Consider the following 17305-nt stretch of genomic DNA (forward strand, 5'->3'; position numbering starts at 1 on the left):
ATTAAATGTCCACTTCTTTGAGAGGAATGAAAGGCAGCTCTAAATTCTGCATGTTTATTAAAAAGTAATTAAAAAATACATGAAGGCAGGCAGTGGAACGACATGTACGTGTAAAGTACCACGTTATATTTTCAAGATTGGGCCCTAAAATAGGATCCACAGATGTTGAAAACTTCCTATGTCCTAGAATACAAAATTGTGTCAAATGTGTGACCTTGTTATAACCTAAAGCTTACAGATGGTATATACTTAACTCTGAATAACTTGCTATAGAATTCATATACTTAAAGACAGCCATACATCTTGCTGCAAAGTGCATACTTTGCTGCATCAGTTGCATACAGAATTTTTTGCAGAATATGATAGGACAGCAATAAATGCCTCAATTAATCATTATGTATCTTTATCCTCCCATTTACAACTGTATAAGCTAAAAACATTTTCTTGATTGCTTTTTTGTCCCAACTTAATATAATTGGTCACCACTAAATTATAAGAATTCACCTGTGCACAAATTTCAGGTGTACTGAACCAAAATAAAATAAATGATAATTTTTTTAAGATGCTACTCTTGCACACAATAAACATATTCAGTAATTGCTACTCATCTTTGCATTTCCTTCAAGATATCTCTTCGAAAATTGTGAGTCATTGTCTTGTGCATTTTCTCCTTTCTCACAGGGGAACAGCATAAAAATATTTCAAGTGTCACAGGGAAACTTTACTCAGTTCATGAGCTTGGTCGGAAGGTGGAGCTCTATACTTGCCTGTATTACTTAGAGCACATAAAATCTGCAACTCCATGTGAAAACACAGAACTACTCACAAAACAAACCTTCATTTAACTCCAAGATACAAATTGTTTCATTAATACGGCAGGCCATGTCTGATAATAAATAGCTCCTCTCCTAGTATTTGGAACGATTTTCAATATGTTAAAAAAGTCACAATGAAATTTAGCATGTTTTAAGGTCTCTCTTTCAAGGAATAGGTTTGCATTCATTAAAAAAAAAATTGTAAGATAGCTGATACTTACAGGCATCTCTGATATACAACAACATGGCTACAAAAATGTAGTCAACTAAATTCAGGGTGATACTGTCAGCAAATAGAGCATCCCAAACAACCAGAAGATCCTGAAGTGGGAATTCACGTCCAAACAGGAGCCTTACCCATCGCCTGAAAAAAAGGGAAAAGTTATGATTTGTATTTCTCCATTTTACCAAGTATGGTAAAGTCAGGACACATATCCCAGGATCAACTACAGTCCTAAACATTTTACCAGAAAATTTTGCAAAGCATCAAGAGCTGTGATAATGACTTAACCAATTGTATTTGTGAAAATGTTACTGCATCTACATCAAAGAAAGTATACATTACAGACTGTAGAAGCTTCACTGACTAATATTATTATGTGGGTGATCCTCAAAGGACAAAATGTATCAATCACATATACCACATTTTTGAGGATTTAGTGTGATAGTGACCTAAGATGAAACAGAGAAAATGTTATGCAAAAATGGCCTGGAACAGCAAAAACAGGAGGGTGAAGCCAGTAGTTTATGAGAAGCCCTGAAAAGCCCAGTCAAGTGAAAGCCAGTTCAGAAGCAGATGCCGAACAGCAACTAAAACGGACCAGGTCACAGTTACTGCACAGGGGCTTTCTCCCTGTTACGGATGAGAGTGTCTGAAGCTCCATGTAAAATATGGTGTGGATGCTATTTTCATTAAATCTAATTTAAATCTTTACAGATTTAGTGATAATCTGCATGTAGACTATACTGTTAATTTCTGTTATCTCTGTGTCCTTTTCATACCTAGCAAAACGTGAAAATTTGTCATGTTAAATGCAGTATTTGCTTGAGGCTGGAAACTTGAGATGCAGTAGAAGAAACTTGTTTCTCTAGATTTCTCATTTCTAGTTCTGACTCTTACACTGACTCACTTGGTGACCTCAGGAAAGGCACTTCTCTTCCCTATTCCAGAACAGACCCAATAGCTTTGTATCTTTTTAGGTAGGATTATCTAAGGTCACATTTGAACGAGCTAAAGAATAGTTAGTAACATTAATCCTGAAATAGTTATTACGAAATGGACTTAAAAATAATGAATTGCATTTTTAGCTGGGATATGCAAATAGCTACGCATGTGGAATCTGTTTATTCAGTGGCAAGAAAAGATTGATTGCAAATTTCTGCTAAGCAAATTAAGTCATTCTTTAAAACTCACAAAAATTTCTAAAAAGGCAACTAGAAATTTCTTGTTCAGGATTAGTTTCACTCGTAAGAATTCACGTTTAACCACTTTTGTTCCAGAACTCATTGTTGGTTTAAGGCATCTGCGGTTTTGTTTTTGCTTTTTTTTTTCTGATTACAGTAATAAAGAAAATACTGGACAAATGAATTCCAGCATGCCAGTCTAGCACGAGCTTTGAAGATAGTAAGAATCTGTACAAAAAGACAGTCTCTTATAAAAGAAATTCAAAGGGACTGTTGTGAGTCAAGGTTTTGTTCACTAAACTTTTACCCATGCCACTGGAACCATATGTACAATCCACAAAAATATCCATGTACAGATTTAGAGATCACTACATAGAATCTTTTCCTTGCAAGGTATGTTCCTTTTTAAAAGTGAAAACACACAATTTCAAAGACAGCATCAACTCACTCTCATAACAAACATTTATGTTCTAAGGTCTTGTAACTTTTTATGTTAGTACAGGAATTACAAAAGTCCCAGTATTAGCTACAACAAAACAAAAACTCTGTATTTCCCTCTCTGATCAAACCCCTTTCCTATGAGGACTTATTTTGAGACCTCAGAAAAAGAATCAGAATTGTTAGATAAAAGAAAGGCTTAGCTAGTGCATTTAATACCATGTCTATTCTACCTAAGGGATTTCGCCATAGAGTGGCACATTACCCTGCAGTGCCTAGCCTACAGGATACTATTGTCCTGTGGTGACACAAACATTACCCAAACTCTGTGTGAAGCCCATTACCTGCATTAGCAACTCCTCCCACCTGTAAAACCACAACTTTCAAGTTACACAAACTGTTAGACAAGAAATCTCAGCAAAGCTTGAAGCATTTGAGCTGACTTTGCTTGTAACTACCCAAGTCTCATTCAAAAGCCTTACTAAGAATCTAATACACTTCAACAGAAAAAATACCCCATGGTGTAATGGGATTTATTAGTCCTTTATTAGAAATCTCTTTTGCTTCTTTACTACTTCATTATGCAGCGTTAATCGTTTGTGGATGCAGGTTTATTCTGCTCAAGCAGAAGTCATTCCTTTTTTTTCTCCTGCCTTTATATTTTCTCCTGGGAAAATTAAATCTCATTCCCCAGAGGTATCACGTTTCACAGATGTAGATGGCTGAAGAACAACTGGACTTCCTTTTGTAACCATAATATTGCCATTAATTATTTGAACCTTCCTGTCTTAAAGTAAGCAATTCATACTGTTGTAAATGCATATATACTAACTGCTCTCTTGTTTTTTTCAGCAATGTTTAGCTCACAGCATCTATAAACCGAGGGCCCTATTGCCTATGAACCATGCTGCCATATGGCAGGACTTCACTCAGCTTTTATATTCATAAAAAAAAAGATCTTAATTCTTTAACTAAGTGTCCACACTGAAAAGCTGTCTTTCAAACGAACACATTTTTATTACTTTTACAAATATTTGCAGAGAATTAAGACACCCTTAATAATTGCCTTGGACATGATAAACCTTTTCGTTTCTAACCCCCCTCTCCTTCCCCCCCCCCTTTTTTTTGGTTGGGATTTTTTTTTTTTTTTTGAGATGACTGTCTGTGTTTTAATTATTGTTCTGTCCTGTTAATCTTGCCTTACATCTGTTACACCTGCAGACTGTGAGACTCACAATAGTATACCTTTTATCACATGTGGTAATACAATAATTCATATTTTACCAGGCACACTTAGCAATTAAAATCTACAAAAAAACCCCCAGATTCTTTAAAGCCATAATACACCAAGGTACTACTACCTACACTGTAGAATATGTAACCCTATCTTCCACTTATGATTCCTATGATTCCTATGTAATTAAACCAATATTCTCAAGAGATCAGTAATTACTAGCAATAGATAACGATTCATTAATGACCTTACAATACAGGGAAAGCAGGAGAAAACTCAGCATTAGTAAAGCCATTAAACAAAGCAATGATCCAGTTTTACCAGTTTTAACTAACACCACAACCATTTTGACTGAGATTTACAGGACAATTTCCCAAGCATCAAAATTTAAACTTATGTTATGTTTTCCATATATTCAGTTGCTTATCTTCTCAGTCTTCTTGAAAGGCAGAGAATTCTTTTTAAAAAAATTAAATAAGCCCAAGAAATGGTTACAAATGAGGCAAAACAAACAGTTTAGGAATGTTTATGAGGCCAAAACAACAATGAAAACAGAAAGGATAAGAAAAACTGTAACAACAGGAAAAGGGAAAGCATCACTCTGAAGCTAAATGACTTGATCTAGGACTTAAAACTTGACAACAAGGTGCCTAAAAAATTCTACTGTTAAGAGCATGTTTTCAGTCATTTATACATTTGCTAAACTCAATGTTCAGTACAATTTCCACTCCAAGCATCTGCTCAAGGCTTGATTTTTTTCATTCATTGATACTATTCATTAGAAAAAGGCTAAAAAAATTCTGCTCGTGCTTAACTTAGTTTTTTCTGCAAGCATTTCACTAAGGTCTAGAATCAAAACAACAAGGTCTCTGGTATTTTCCTTTTTACTGTGCATATAAAAAAAAGAGAAGCCCAAATTTGGTAATTCCTTGTTTGACCTAAACACAGCAGAGTGAAGATTTCCACAGAGCATGTTCTGTTTCTTCCAAACTCTTGCCGCCAGCCCAAAAATGCATCTGCCACCCCATGCTTCATCCCAGCTACACTATTCTTCCTGCATGGGAAATGGTAAAAGTGTGTATCATCCCCTGCAATGGCTACTGTCACTTAGGGGATGTGGTGGCAAAGGATGCTGTTGCTGTCATTTCCAATGCTTGCAAGACTAGTCGAGGTCTTTCAGAGAAAGGATGGTCAGTAGGATTTTGCAGGATGTAATTTCATTTTCAATGCAAGTCTTACTGCCTTTTTTTCTAATAAGAAAATTATTTAAATGGACTGTAAGTATTGAAAAGAACACCATCTTATCAAAACTAAGCACTCGGAAGCTGAGAAATGCCAAAATTAACATCAGTTGTTTACTAACTGAGAAAATGATATGTAAGCTCTGTCTCTTTAAACTCTGTCATGAATTATGTTCAAGCAAACATTTGTAGCCAGTGCAATTTACTATGTAAAGTCATGGTCAATAATTTAGGAGAAAGGGTAGACAGACTTGAGCTGTGATCTGCTTGTTCAAAAATAAGATATGGAAAAAGGATGAGGAGTGACATTTGTATAACACTTTCAAAAGAGTTTAAAATTACACAGAAGATGAAGACTTTAGTGGTTCAATGCCAGCCAGTAAGCACTATGCTGGGCAGACTTGATTCCTGCACTATGAATTCAGGCTGTTTCTAACCTATGGACACGAGTGGGCTGCAGATGAGGAAGGCTGAGTACCTCCTCCAGGAGGTAACATGGGGGCTACTGCTCCTACAGCAGTGCTCACCAGCACTTGCATGGATGAGGAAGAAATACCCAGCAAAAGCACCCTCAAAAGAAAACATTTGATTCCAGAAACTCTCACAGATTTGAGAGTTGCAAGAGGCAGTCAGAGGGGAGACGGGCAAATACAATCAGAGGATGTTACTTTCTTTTAGAAGGACACAAAGGAGACCAATCAAGACAAGCCTCAGCAACATTCCAGCTTGGACCTGTTACACAGCCCATTTCTCCAGTGCTCCATCTCCTTCCTTAATAAATCTCATTTTTTTTAGAACTTCCATGGCTTTATATGGTTTAGGATTTTGTACTGAATGTCCTTAAGAGATTAATAAAACCTTCAAATGACACAAGACAGAGAAGGAAACATGCCAGAAGTATAATCACAACCTGTTCTTTCAGCTACTCTTCTATAAGGCTTTTGTGGAAGGGCAGTACTGCTTATGGTGCATGAGAAACTCTTAATGATCACAGATGAGAAGAAAGGCAAAACAGCTAAGTGTCACAACTAACAAAATGGCATTTCTAAGATAAACAAAACCTTATTAAAATCCAATATTTTGTCAGAACAGAAAAAAGCCTGTGAAACCCCTATAAAGCCAAAAAACTGGTTTAAGAAGTTATGTGGGAAGCTCACCAGACTTTCAGGGATTTACAGAGACTTCTAATGTGTTCGATTTAAACACTGAGAATTTTACACACGGCATACCCTCATATGCACACTACCCATAAATGATGTACAGTGTGATATTGTTACAGCATATGCTCCATTTTTTGCCTTAATCTACTTAACTTGTGAAGGGAATGAAAACAGACATCTTGCTAGAAGATGTGTTTACTTCAACCATAAATTCAAATGTTAATTCTGGATTTATTAGATAAAATTATGTGGCCTTTGTCATTTGAGAAGGCAGACAAGATGATCAGATTTTCCTTAGGCTGTAAAACATTTAAATATTATAGATTTCTCCCACATTGTCTCCAGCAGTGTATGCTGATTGTAAAAAAGTGTGTGTGATAAGGAAGGAGAAAGTATGTGCCAGCATCTAACACATCATTCAGCTTCTCTTTAGACTGAGAGATAATAGTGAGTATATAAAAAGATTCTTCTTATGGGTGTCTGCCTTATCTGTTTAAGTAATTTCAGACTTGTATCTGGAATACTGTTCTGCTAGAGAATGACATACATGCTTTAATGTGTCTAAGTGGGATTGTCCTGTCCTGGACTCCCATAAAGGTTGTTCACTTCATCCAGCTTCTCCTGTACTAGCTGCGTGAAGATTTGGTGGATCATTGCACCAAATACAGGAATCATGGCCTTGCTGTTGGGTGGACACATGGTTGGTTATCTGTTTTCCCTTTTCTGTTTCAAATTCAGTTTGGCTTGTGGTCGCATCTGTACAGTTTTAAGTTTTACACAGTTATATTAAAAACTCCTCAACCTTAAAAACTGTGATATCCACAAACTTTCTGCTCCAGCTTAGACACTGGAGTCTTAATGCAAAGGTAAAAATTACAGTGTTTGAAAACAATTCAAATAAAAAAGAAACTAGACATTTACATTACAGATTATATGGGTTTCAAATCTACCATAAGTTTTCCTGTCAGAAAAGAAGCATTTAAAATTAAAGAAAAACAATAATAAACACTCATTTATTAATACAAATCTACTCAAATTTAGGCTAAGTAATGAACAAGAATACTGTACATAGTTTACTTTGTTGCCTTCCTTCCACTTGGGAAAAAGGTTTTGATTTCTCTATTGGCATTTCCTTCTACTGTACATATCCTGAACTTTTTTATAGTAATTACCTGATCAAACACAGACTAGCATATCTCTTTTAAAAGAAATACCTTGAATTTCATTTTTACTAAAAAAGGGACACAAGCATCTAGTTCTTATGTGGATTACTTACTTTCTCATTTGATTTCTTTCAGATTGCTGGCAAAGATTACTCAGTTTTGCATTGTGTTTTGGGAAAATTCAATGCATTACCTTATTAATGACAGGTTTTCTTTCTAAAAAATGAATTCTTAATAATTACTTTTCCTTCTCACTGTAATTTACCTTTCTCTGCAAAAGCACTTACTGCAGTTTTAAGCCAGACCAATTCTAATATATTCACTTGCAGAAATGCACTTAAGGAAAAAACTAAACAAATGTCACTCCTATCCTCAAAAAGGTTAAGAAGGACCCAAGGAACTACAGGCCTGTCAGCCTCACCTTGATCTCTGGAAAGATGACGAAGTAGCTAATTCTGGAAACCATTTCCAGGCACACGAAACACAAGAAAATCACAAGGAGTGGTCAGCAGCTGGCTTTTCTGTAACACTACAAATTTCAAAAACAGAGCTAGGAACTTGAATCTGTTTAGAAGAGAAAACAGAAAGCCATTTCCTAAGTTTTCAGCAGGACAGATGGGAGAAACTGGACCTTTAGGTGGAAATTTATATATTTACAATGTTCAGTTTCTTCTTCATTCCTCTTAAACACTACAAGTTAAAATGCTTCAATTTTAGTATTTCAGATACACAGCACTTTTTATAAAGGCTTAGTAATTAACAGCTATTCATGCACTGAATTGACACTGCCAGCCTGTGTTTGCAGCAAATACAACAGTAACAATTTACAGACCATTCGTCAGTGTGAAGGGGGGATAAAAATGTTGTACTCCAGTAGTTACCTACAGGAAGAATGATCACAATAAAATAGCTAACATACTTTCAGCCATTGCTGATTTTTATAAAGGACAGAAGTTCTAGATATGGGCATGATTTTTTAACAAGGTGGGTCCAGTTGACAACAAATATCACAGATCAAAACCAAGGCACACATTTCTTCACTTTGGCCAACATACAGATGTTACAACATGAAGGATTTAGCTGTTACACTGTGACTTATTTTGCAGTTATCTGGGCTAAACTGTGCCTTGATTCAAAGCAAAAAGACTGAAGAATATTGCTGTGTTTCTGCAAAACAACTATATTTAAACAGCTCAGGCAATGTTCAGATTTAAAGAGTAAAGTTCAGCCTGATATGGTGACAAACCAGAATGAAGAGAGGGGAGTGTGACATTATACTGGATAAAAAACCCTGTGAAGCCAATGATAAACACTCCTTAAGTACATGGAGTATGGGACTTCATCTCATCTTCCTCTTCACACTCTGTAAAACCCAAATATAATGACCAATATCTGCACTTGTAAGACAAAAATATAGAACCTGAAGTTGTGCCTACTGAATTACTACTGTTCTTTGCCTCTGTGCAATTAAAACCTACAGTCCTAAATACTGATGATGCATGTGCATTTTGTTTTGAAAATCACTGCAGAGTAGCAAAAACATTTTCTTTTTTTAAACAAAAATAATTACAGGTGAATGATTTTAAACACTGTTTGCTGCAATAAACCTATTGAAACAAAAGAGGCACTTCTAAATTAGTGAAGTTCCTACTGATATCAGCTATTAGCAATTAGGAACTCCACCCCCCCAACTTTTCCATCTTTAAACAGCAATGATTAAATTTGGTTTTAAAGTGGAGAAATTATATTAGAAAAACAACTCTCAGTGTTGCAATTAAGCACAGTTCTTAAGATGATAAAAATAAATTTGCTAATAGCTTTATCCATTGATTCAAGATGTACGCAGTAGGTTTAAAAGATATGATCCTTTTGTAAAATTTCTCTTTAAAAGAGGAGTTTATAATATTTTATTGTTCCATATTGTCAAATCTTGTATAGTGTTAGTACATTTTTCTGTAGAATCCACATGGGCAAGACTTAATCAAAAAGACATGTATTTTAAAATAAAAGGAAGAGAGATAATTTTGTTAATAGCTCCAAAGTAAACAAATAAGCACTGATAAAATATTATAAAGTTTATAATCTATCTTTGAGACTTCCCTATTATAATTAAATAAAATATCTTTTCTGTCCATAGAAAATTGAAATCTACAATTGAACCATCTTTCTATTACCCTGTAGTGAAATGTAAAACCAAATGTACTATTTTTTTTCTGGTATGCCAACTAAAGTATTTAAAAAAAAATCAGGAGATTTAACTTCTTTTAAATTCTTCAGAAGCTATCTGCCTATGTCCAGCAATGGAACTGCTACACTTTGCATTCAAAGTAACAAGACAACATGTCTGTTGTCAATGTACAACCAGCTTACCAATCCATATTATTCTTTTTTACCTCTCTAACCCTGCTTCTCCGTCACAGGCATTTTTTGGTGTAACAGAAAATTCAGCTGATAACAAAGACATTTTTAGGTTTTCATGGATACCATCTTTTTAATAATTGGTCTGTAGCAAGTCAAACTTATAGGAACCTGCTATCAGACGAGACCAAGCTGCATAGGACCAATGAAGCTTTTAAATGCGCCCATAATTGCTTGTCAGTATTATCAGTTTATTGATTTTTTTTTTTTTTTGGTGTGTTTTTATCACACGTTTTAACATATTGGGAGACCAAATATTAGTAGAATTATATGTGAAAGACCCTTTTATGTATTGTTAGTTTGATTTTTACCATGTTTATTTTGTCATTTTACTGGGGAAAGAAAGGTGTGGGAAAAGTTTGTAATATTTTTCTTATGGATGTAGAACTTTGTCTCAATCAAATGGGAACCAGTGAATCCAACCAAATTTAGCCTGGGAGCTAGTACAAGGATCTATAAATACTTGGAATCATACAAATTAAGGAAGATGTATTAACCTTCCCAATTCTGCCTCAGAAGGCTTTAGGTTTATGATAATCTGGCTAAATTTGTCAGAGATATTAACCAGTCAACTAAATAATCTTAATGAAAGAAAATGTCATATGGGAAGTTGTTGAGTTCCCCATCCTAGACCAGAAGGAGGGACAGCCATGGACTGTAAACAGGACATGGATAGAATACCAGCTCCCATGTAACGCTACCAGGAACCATTTATGGAACCGAAATATTACACTGTGAAATGCCACTTCTATTCCACAGAGTACGGGCTTTGGTGGAAGGATGTGTTTGCATGGGAACTTTTTTTTTATTTTCCACAAGACCTTTTTACTCATAGATAGCCTAGTTGAAGGTAGGAGTATTCACTCTAATTTTTTGTATTTGTAATAGCATTAAGAGAAGATTTTAACACTCTAATCATACCCTATGATTATTCTCCTGATGTCTACTGTTGTATTTTCACTTTGGTAATCACATTGTAGTTGACAGTGATTGGTTCTATCCCACTTCTTTCTCTTCTTCCTTCTTTCCTTCTGTCTGCTATGTGAAAATCACCACTGTAGGAGAAGATTTGGAGTGAGCAGCAAACAGAGGGTTTGAGCCATGGGGTGGTGTGAGAGACTGCATGTGGATGATTAATGACTCAAGCAATTGCCCATTTGGAAAAGCTACAGGGGCTTCACTGAGGCTGGGTTTGCACCCCACCACCGACAGGCAGGAGGAGAGGTTTGGGTGTGTGGTGGGAAACATCGGCATAAGAACAGCCCAGGTGCACCCACCACCAGAGGATGGCCACAACAAACTGACCTTTGTTTGGCAGCAAGCTGGGTTTGAGCCAGATAAGGGAAAAGGCCAGTAAGAAGCAGGTCCTGCTGAGGTGGGATAATGCTTTTTATCATGCCAGTGTCCTCCCTTACACAGCTGGGCCAGGTGTAAATCTCCCCTCCCAGGGAAGGTCTCAGGACACTCGTGTTCACACCTGGGCCTGAAGATGCTCATCCCTTCCTGTGGGGCAGAACTGGCTCAACTGCTCTGGCGTGAGAGGCAGCTGCCATGGCTTAGAGGGTGTCATAACCCATCAAAGACCCCAAAGCGCCCCCAGACTCATTTCTGGGGCCTTCCACCAGACCACTGCACGTGATCCCCAGTGTTGGAACAGACAGTGTAAAACTCCCCCCAGGGGAGGTACCTGGATGTTCCCACCTGAACCTGAACATACTGAACCCACTGAGATCTATGTTTTGTGGGATTTCCCCACCCCTGATGGATCAAGGCTGCGACCATCACCTGGACCAACAGGATGCTGGATCCATGGGTGGCAATGTCTTTTCTCTCCACTATCTATTCTTATGCTTTCTCAATCTTTTCCTCATATATTTTCTATAAGTGATATCTATATACTTTTATATAGATGAAAAGTATAAGATAATTTCTATGGATAATAACAAAAACATCTACATATCTCCTTTCCATTGTGACAAACTTGTTCTAAAATAAACCTGCATCATATATATATATATATATATATATATATATATACATATATACATATATATATATACATATATCTATATAGATATATATCCCAGTCATTCAGTGTTGCTTCACTCTAATCTGCCCCAAGGGATCTATTACCAGGAAACTCAGTTACCCTTGCCTTCAGGGCTGGGTCATAACACATGGTAAAATTAAGGATGGCAATATATCCAAGCATATGAATTATAAAGTAAACTGGTAACTTTAAGATAATTAAATTATATATCAGATTGCCTCCTTTATCTCATAAAAATGCATGAATATATGTCAAACATATCTGAAGTAAAAGGACATGGCCTTTACAAAGTGATAATCTTTCAGTTGGGCTTATAGCAGAAGAAATTGAAATTGTGATACTTTGATATGAAGAAAATAAAAATCTTGTTATTTGAAAGTCATACTCAGAATCAAACAGGCATTAGTAATGAAGATTATTAACTTCAACAAAATCTTACTAAACATATTTTATGCAGAAGCCTGCTTTAGTATTTGGAAAATACCTCCTAATTATGCTGAATATGAACATGGGTAAAACTAGATTACCACAGATAAATAAAACCCTTACCAATAAACTAGTGAGAAAAATGTTTAGAGATACTAGGATACCAAAACAGATGCAGAACCTCATTTGATAATTTCCCCCACTGAGAATCAAAATTAAACAGCAATAAACCCAAAATGGACAGAATTCCTACCTACCACCTGAACTGGGGCCTCATTTCTGCAAAACTCTTTATAAGTAAGTATCTAGTACTGCAAAATCTGTTCGTGGATCTCTGCTCCAAAGAAGAAATTTATTTATTTTTTAAAATGAGAAGATTGATATCATCACTGAATTCAATATTACATCTATTGTATGCTCTAAAACCAAATTAAGAAGCTGTTCAGAGGCCATACATGTGGCAGTCCATTTCAATCTATTAGCCTGGCTAAATGCCTTCATACATCCAGTGAAAGGAGTCATCATCATCAATCTGCCAGTTTTAGTGACCAGTCAACTACATGTTGATGCATGCACCGAGGAAACACAAGTGTTTCCTCCCTGCTGTTGTACTCCTGAAAGAATCAAGGGAGGCTGCTCTAATAGGTAGCACACAATGATGATTTAGCTGCTTAGTGTAAATAACTGTGTTAGAATCACTATTTATAACCTTAGTTAAAAGGCAGAATATATGACTGGAGCCCAATTCCATTACTAAGCAGGGTAAGGCAAATAAGAGTTAACTTCTTTTGCCTGCTAAGTTAATTGCACCACTGTTACCCAGAGTCTTGCTTTCATTTAAACTGTTAAACAAAAAAAATGCACACTCTCAATTTGTTTTATCCTTGTTGTAAGTGCAGGGATATGAGCTTCAACTTTTGTGAAACAAAAGTACCTCTGACTGGTGAAGTTTTGTGTTGTGTAGCTGCAGCCTTATGGGAATTCTGCATCTTTTCAGAGATGCACAAGGGCTTAGTGGTCTCATTTAGTTATCTATGTGCCCCTGAAGAAGCCCTGCTAGCAATAAAACACTCTGGTGGCAAACAGCTAATTCATTAATTAACCACAGTATTTGCTGGAAAGGAAAGCACTAAACAAGGCTGCAGAGAAAGTGCAATTGTGGTTGTTCCAGGTCCCTGTCTGCAGTATGTGCGGCAGAGGCAAGCAATGCCTATGCTGTTTCTAATTATTCCAATTATCATGGCACACTATGAAAACTTGATTAATAACACTGAAGATATTGTTGTGGCAATTAGCCATATGGTTGTGGGACTTTATTCTGTCACGATTTAGCCATTAGCATCTACTTATGTTTGTCAGAACAGAGCATCCGTGACAAGTTGGAGTTCCGCTCACCTTGCCGAGTCCCTGGTGAGCAACACCAGAGAAATGTTTATTCCTGGGAGCCCTGTGTCTGAGTAAATTTTTCATGTGGCATCCGGTCTGACTGGGGACAAATGTCAAGTAGCTTATGCGACGACCCATCAAGCCAGGCTCCCTCTGCAAAAGGTGCCTCGTGAGTGGCTTGTCAGGGCAGACTTCTTTCAGGGGAGGATTTGACCAATAAAATTAGCGTCAAATGTCTTGTATTCAATGTTTTCAGTGGTTAACAGTTCAGACAGCATGCACCTACCCTTATTTAGATGTGATGAAATGCTCTATTATGACTTTATACACCTGTGAGTTACATATTACCATGTGCTTGAAATGTATCTCTCCAAGCAGAGGGACCACGGGGCAGCACTCCTGTCAGGCTGGTCAGCTGAACCGACAGCTAGGTAAGCTGACAATTTTTATGAGCCACCTTTTCGAAACACAAAGTATACTCTACAGAACAACACTTATTTTAAGTATCCGTTCCTTTATTTTGTGATCACAATAACTGCTCATCTCTAGAAGTTCATCTCTAAGACAAGGGGAAGCTTTAGAAAATTCATTAATAACGGAAGGCTGCCTTGCTTTCCTCCTGGAAGCACAGCAGTAGTCTCACCGCTTCTCCAACGTTTCTTGCAGATCAGCTAATGCAAATGTGTTTCTGCCAGCACGTCACTCAAAATCAAAATGTTTGCAATCAAAGACAACTCCAAACTTGTCCACAGTTAGGAATCAACAAGTCAGTCCTTATTAAAAGGAGTAGGAGGCACTCAAGAATTAGCATCCTCCAGCACAGGGATGCCATATATACAGCTGATGAGAGTGTGCTTACATATTTCGGACATGAGAGGAGGAAGCAATAACCCAAGTTCATGGAAATAACAATAAAATGACACTATGAAATAAGTTTTTTAAGAAGCACAGAACTTTAAGAAAAGTCACAGTATTGTAGAAATTCACCAGCTACTGTTAAAAACAACAGTAAGAATTGCTATTTTTCCTCTATTTTTCCAATACCTCTATCAGAGGCTTTTTTCCTTTTATAGTCACTATCTTCCATCTGTATAGATCTTTCACAAACTGTGAGGAGACAGAGACATCGTTTAAAACCATAAAAGTAATTGCAAAGAAATAAAAATAGACAGAGGACTCTGAGCAGGTGTAATATTTTTAACTAAATTTTACTCGTTATTTAATGACAAGAATTTAATTGACAAGACATCTGGGCATAAAACTTGCTGACAAATGTCCACGTAAGAAACCAGGAACAGTGTGCACACCTCAGTACTAATAGGGCTATATCAGCAAAATACAGTTATTGGCAAAACAGAGAGACTGGGTCTGCTTCTCAGCAGATGTACCAACTTTAATGCAGAGCTAGTTTTAAAACTGAAAAAAGAAAATTTAGTAAAATATTTTTTCCATTTATGTCCTTTTGATTGAGATGATCGAGTTTGTTTTAAAATAACAGTGTTTGTGGAAAATTATATATCGACTGTCCTAGAAATCCCATCTGTGCACATAGACATTCATATGTGGAGGGGGTTTGGATGTAAAGGAGGTAAATAATTAAAAGAGGAAAACAAGGAGAGAAATAAATACTGTGCAGGAAAGAGACGAAGGATATACAAAAGGTAATAGAAGACTTATGTGGAAAGGAACTACCAGTGGGGATTTTTATCATAGGAGCTGTGGAGAGCAATTCATATAACCTAAGGGATAGTCTGGATGTAATTTGGACACTGGGCTCTGCCCCATGCCTGTGCCAAGGATTTAGCTATCTCCATATCCACAGTGGGTGCTGGTAGGAGGTGAAAGCAGCAGCCTGCAGCCTTGCTCAAAGCTGAACTGACTGTTCATTCCAAAGGCGTCTGCAGAACTCCACCCCTGTCCACTGCATGAACTCTGAGGTAGAGAGAGAAGACCCAGAACTGCTGTTCTCTTGGGATATGTTCTTGTCTTTGCCAAGACGAAAACCTGCTTTCTACTTTGCAGGCCATTCATTACAAAAATACAATTTTGATTCCAATGAGACTGCAGACTACAGAGTCTGATGATTAAGATGATATATCTACTTTCTACTTATTAACCAACCCCAAATTTTGGACACAGTTTAGTTGACTGTGCTGTATTTTCAGCTAGTACTGTTATTCAATATTTAGAGCAATCCAGAAAGATGAAAGAGGAGTTAAAGACTGTGCTATCCACAAGCAAGGTCAACTCAGACCTATGCCTGAAATTCTGACAGATCAGATGAGGCCATAAGCACTCCTCCTTGGCCGAAGTCGTTGTCTGCTAAAGCTCCATGCGAGGAAGAAGCTCTGTCCTAGGAAGAGATTTTGGCATGTGCAGAAAAGCAATGTGGGATAGGGAGAGTGAGAGTTTGGATTGTCCTGAGAGCTGGACAAACATTCATTGCCACATGTGTTTGTGACTGGCCATATGGGCACCCCAAGTACAAGTGTCACAGCACCACACACTTAAAACAACTCTTGTGTCTTGCAGCCAATGCTGCAGAGAGACAATGGAGGATGTTTCTTTTCCATTTCTATCTTACTTAGACAGCATTAAGTATTTTCAGGAACTTTCTACTAAGTATATGTGGATTTGTGATTACTTCTGGCACTGCAAATTTGGCTGGAAGTTCTAGATCCAATTTTTCTTTGCTAATTCACTGTTTTATATTAACTTACTGTTGTGGATGGACCAAAACCAGTGACAATGAAAAATACGGCAGGTTTTACATCTCTCTTACTCAAACAGGTGATTAATTTCAGAAATGAATAAAATTACTTTTTATTTTTTTTTTCTTGCCAACCAGAAGTACTCCTCCAGCAAAGAATTCAAGTTTTGGCATGCTTCTCAGAAATTTCAGGGTAAAAAAGTGGCACTAAAAATCCCTCTCTGACTTTCTGGCAGGAAATCTGTTGCACACTTCGACATTTGAAATAATACATATCTTAAAATGACACTAATTTGAATTCTATTCATGTTTATATTTTGATTTTCCTTAAAACTGTATTTTAACTTCCTTCTGAAGAGAAAAATCTTTTTCTGAACCTCTGACCTTCCAATGCTAACATGAGCATTACAGGATTGTTCTCAGGCAGCTGAAAAAGGACCTGATATCCCAGTTCTCCGACATTTCCCATGACTAGCAAATGTAGATGGGGAAAGCATCAGTCTGATGGGGTAGAGGTGAAGGAGGCATGCAGGTAGGCTCTTCTGCAGGCTGCTCCCTGGCTTTTAGAGAAATTGAGATGTGGGCAAAGAAGTGATCAGATACAGGATAAATGATCCCTAAGGGGAGGCATGAAAATGGAGGGCTGGAGGCTAGCTGTCTCTAAGCCTAATTTATCTGACCATACTCTTCCATAATCCAGCACAAGGAAGCCACGATGTACTTGGAGGGTAAGAAGCTAGAAACATACCTGGTGGTGCATCTGGGTTAGTGTAGCCAAATATGCCTGTTAAACCACGGCAGCATGGCATCTAGCACTGGAAATCTCTTGCAGAAGGGACTGAAATGTTCCCTTCAGCTTG

The 17305-nt window shown here is 37.0% G+C and overlaps 1 protein-coding gene across 8 annotated transcripts in view; it reads right to left on the reverse strand.

Annotated features, from left to right (window-relative positions):
* The window catches only part of TBC1D5 (TBC1 domain family member 5), a 337427-nt gene that overhangs the window by 98758 nt on the left and 221364 nt on the right, over nucleotides 1–17305 (reverse strand). For all 8 annotated transcript variants that reach the window (XM_069007252.1, XM_069007244.1, XM_069007246.1 and 5 more), the window contains one exon: nucleotides 1037–1179. In XM_069007252.1, coding sequence (XP_068863353.1) covers nucleotides 1037–1179 — 143 coding nt within the window. The remainder of the gene's footprint in view (nucleotides 1–1036; nucleotides 1180–17305) is intronic.

Source organism: Aphelocoma coerulescens, chromosome 2, assembly GCF_041296385.1.
Source record: "Aphelocoma coerulescens isolate FSJ_1873_10779 chromosome 2, UR_Acoe_1.0, whole genome shotgun sequence".
Lineage (NCBI taxonomy): Eukaryota > Metazoa > Chordata > Aves > Passeriformes > Corvidae > Aphelocoma > Aphelocoma coerulescens.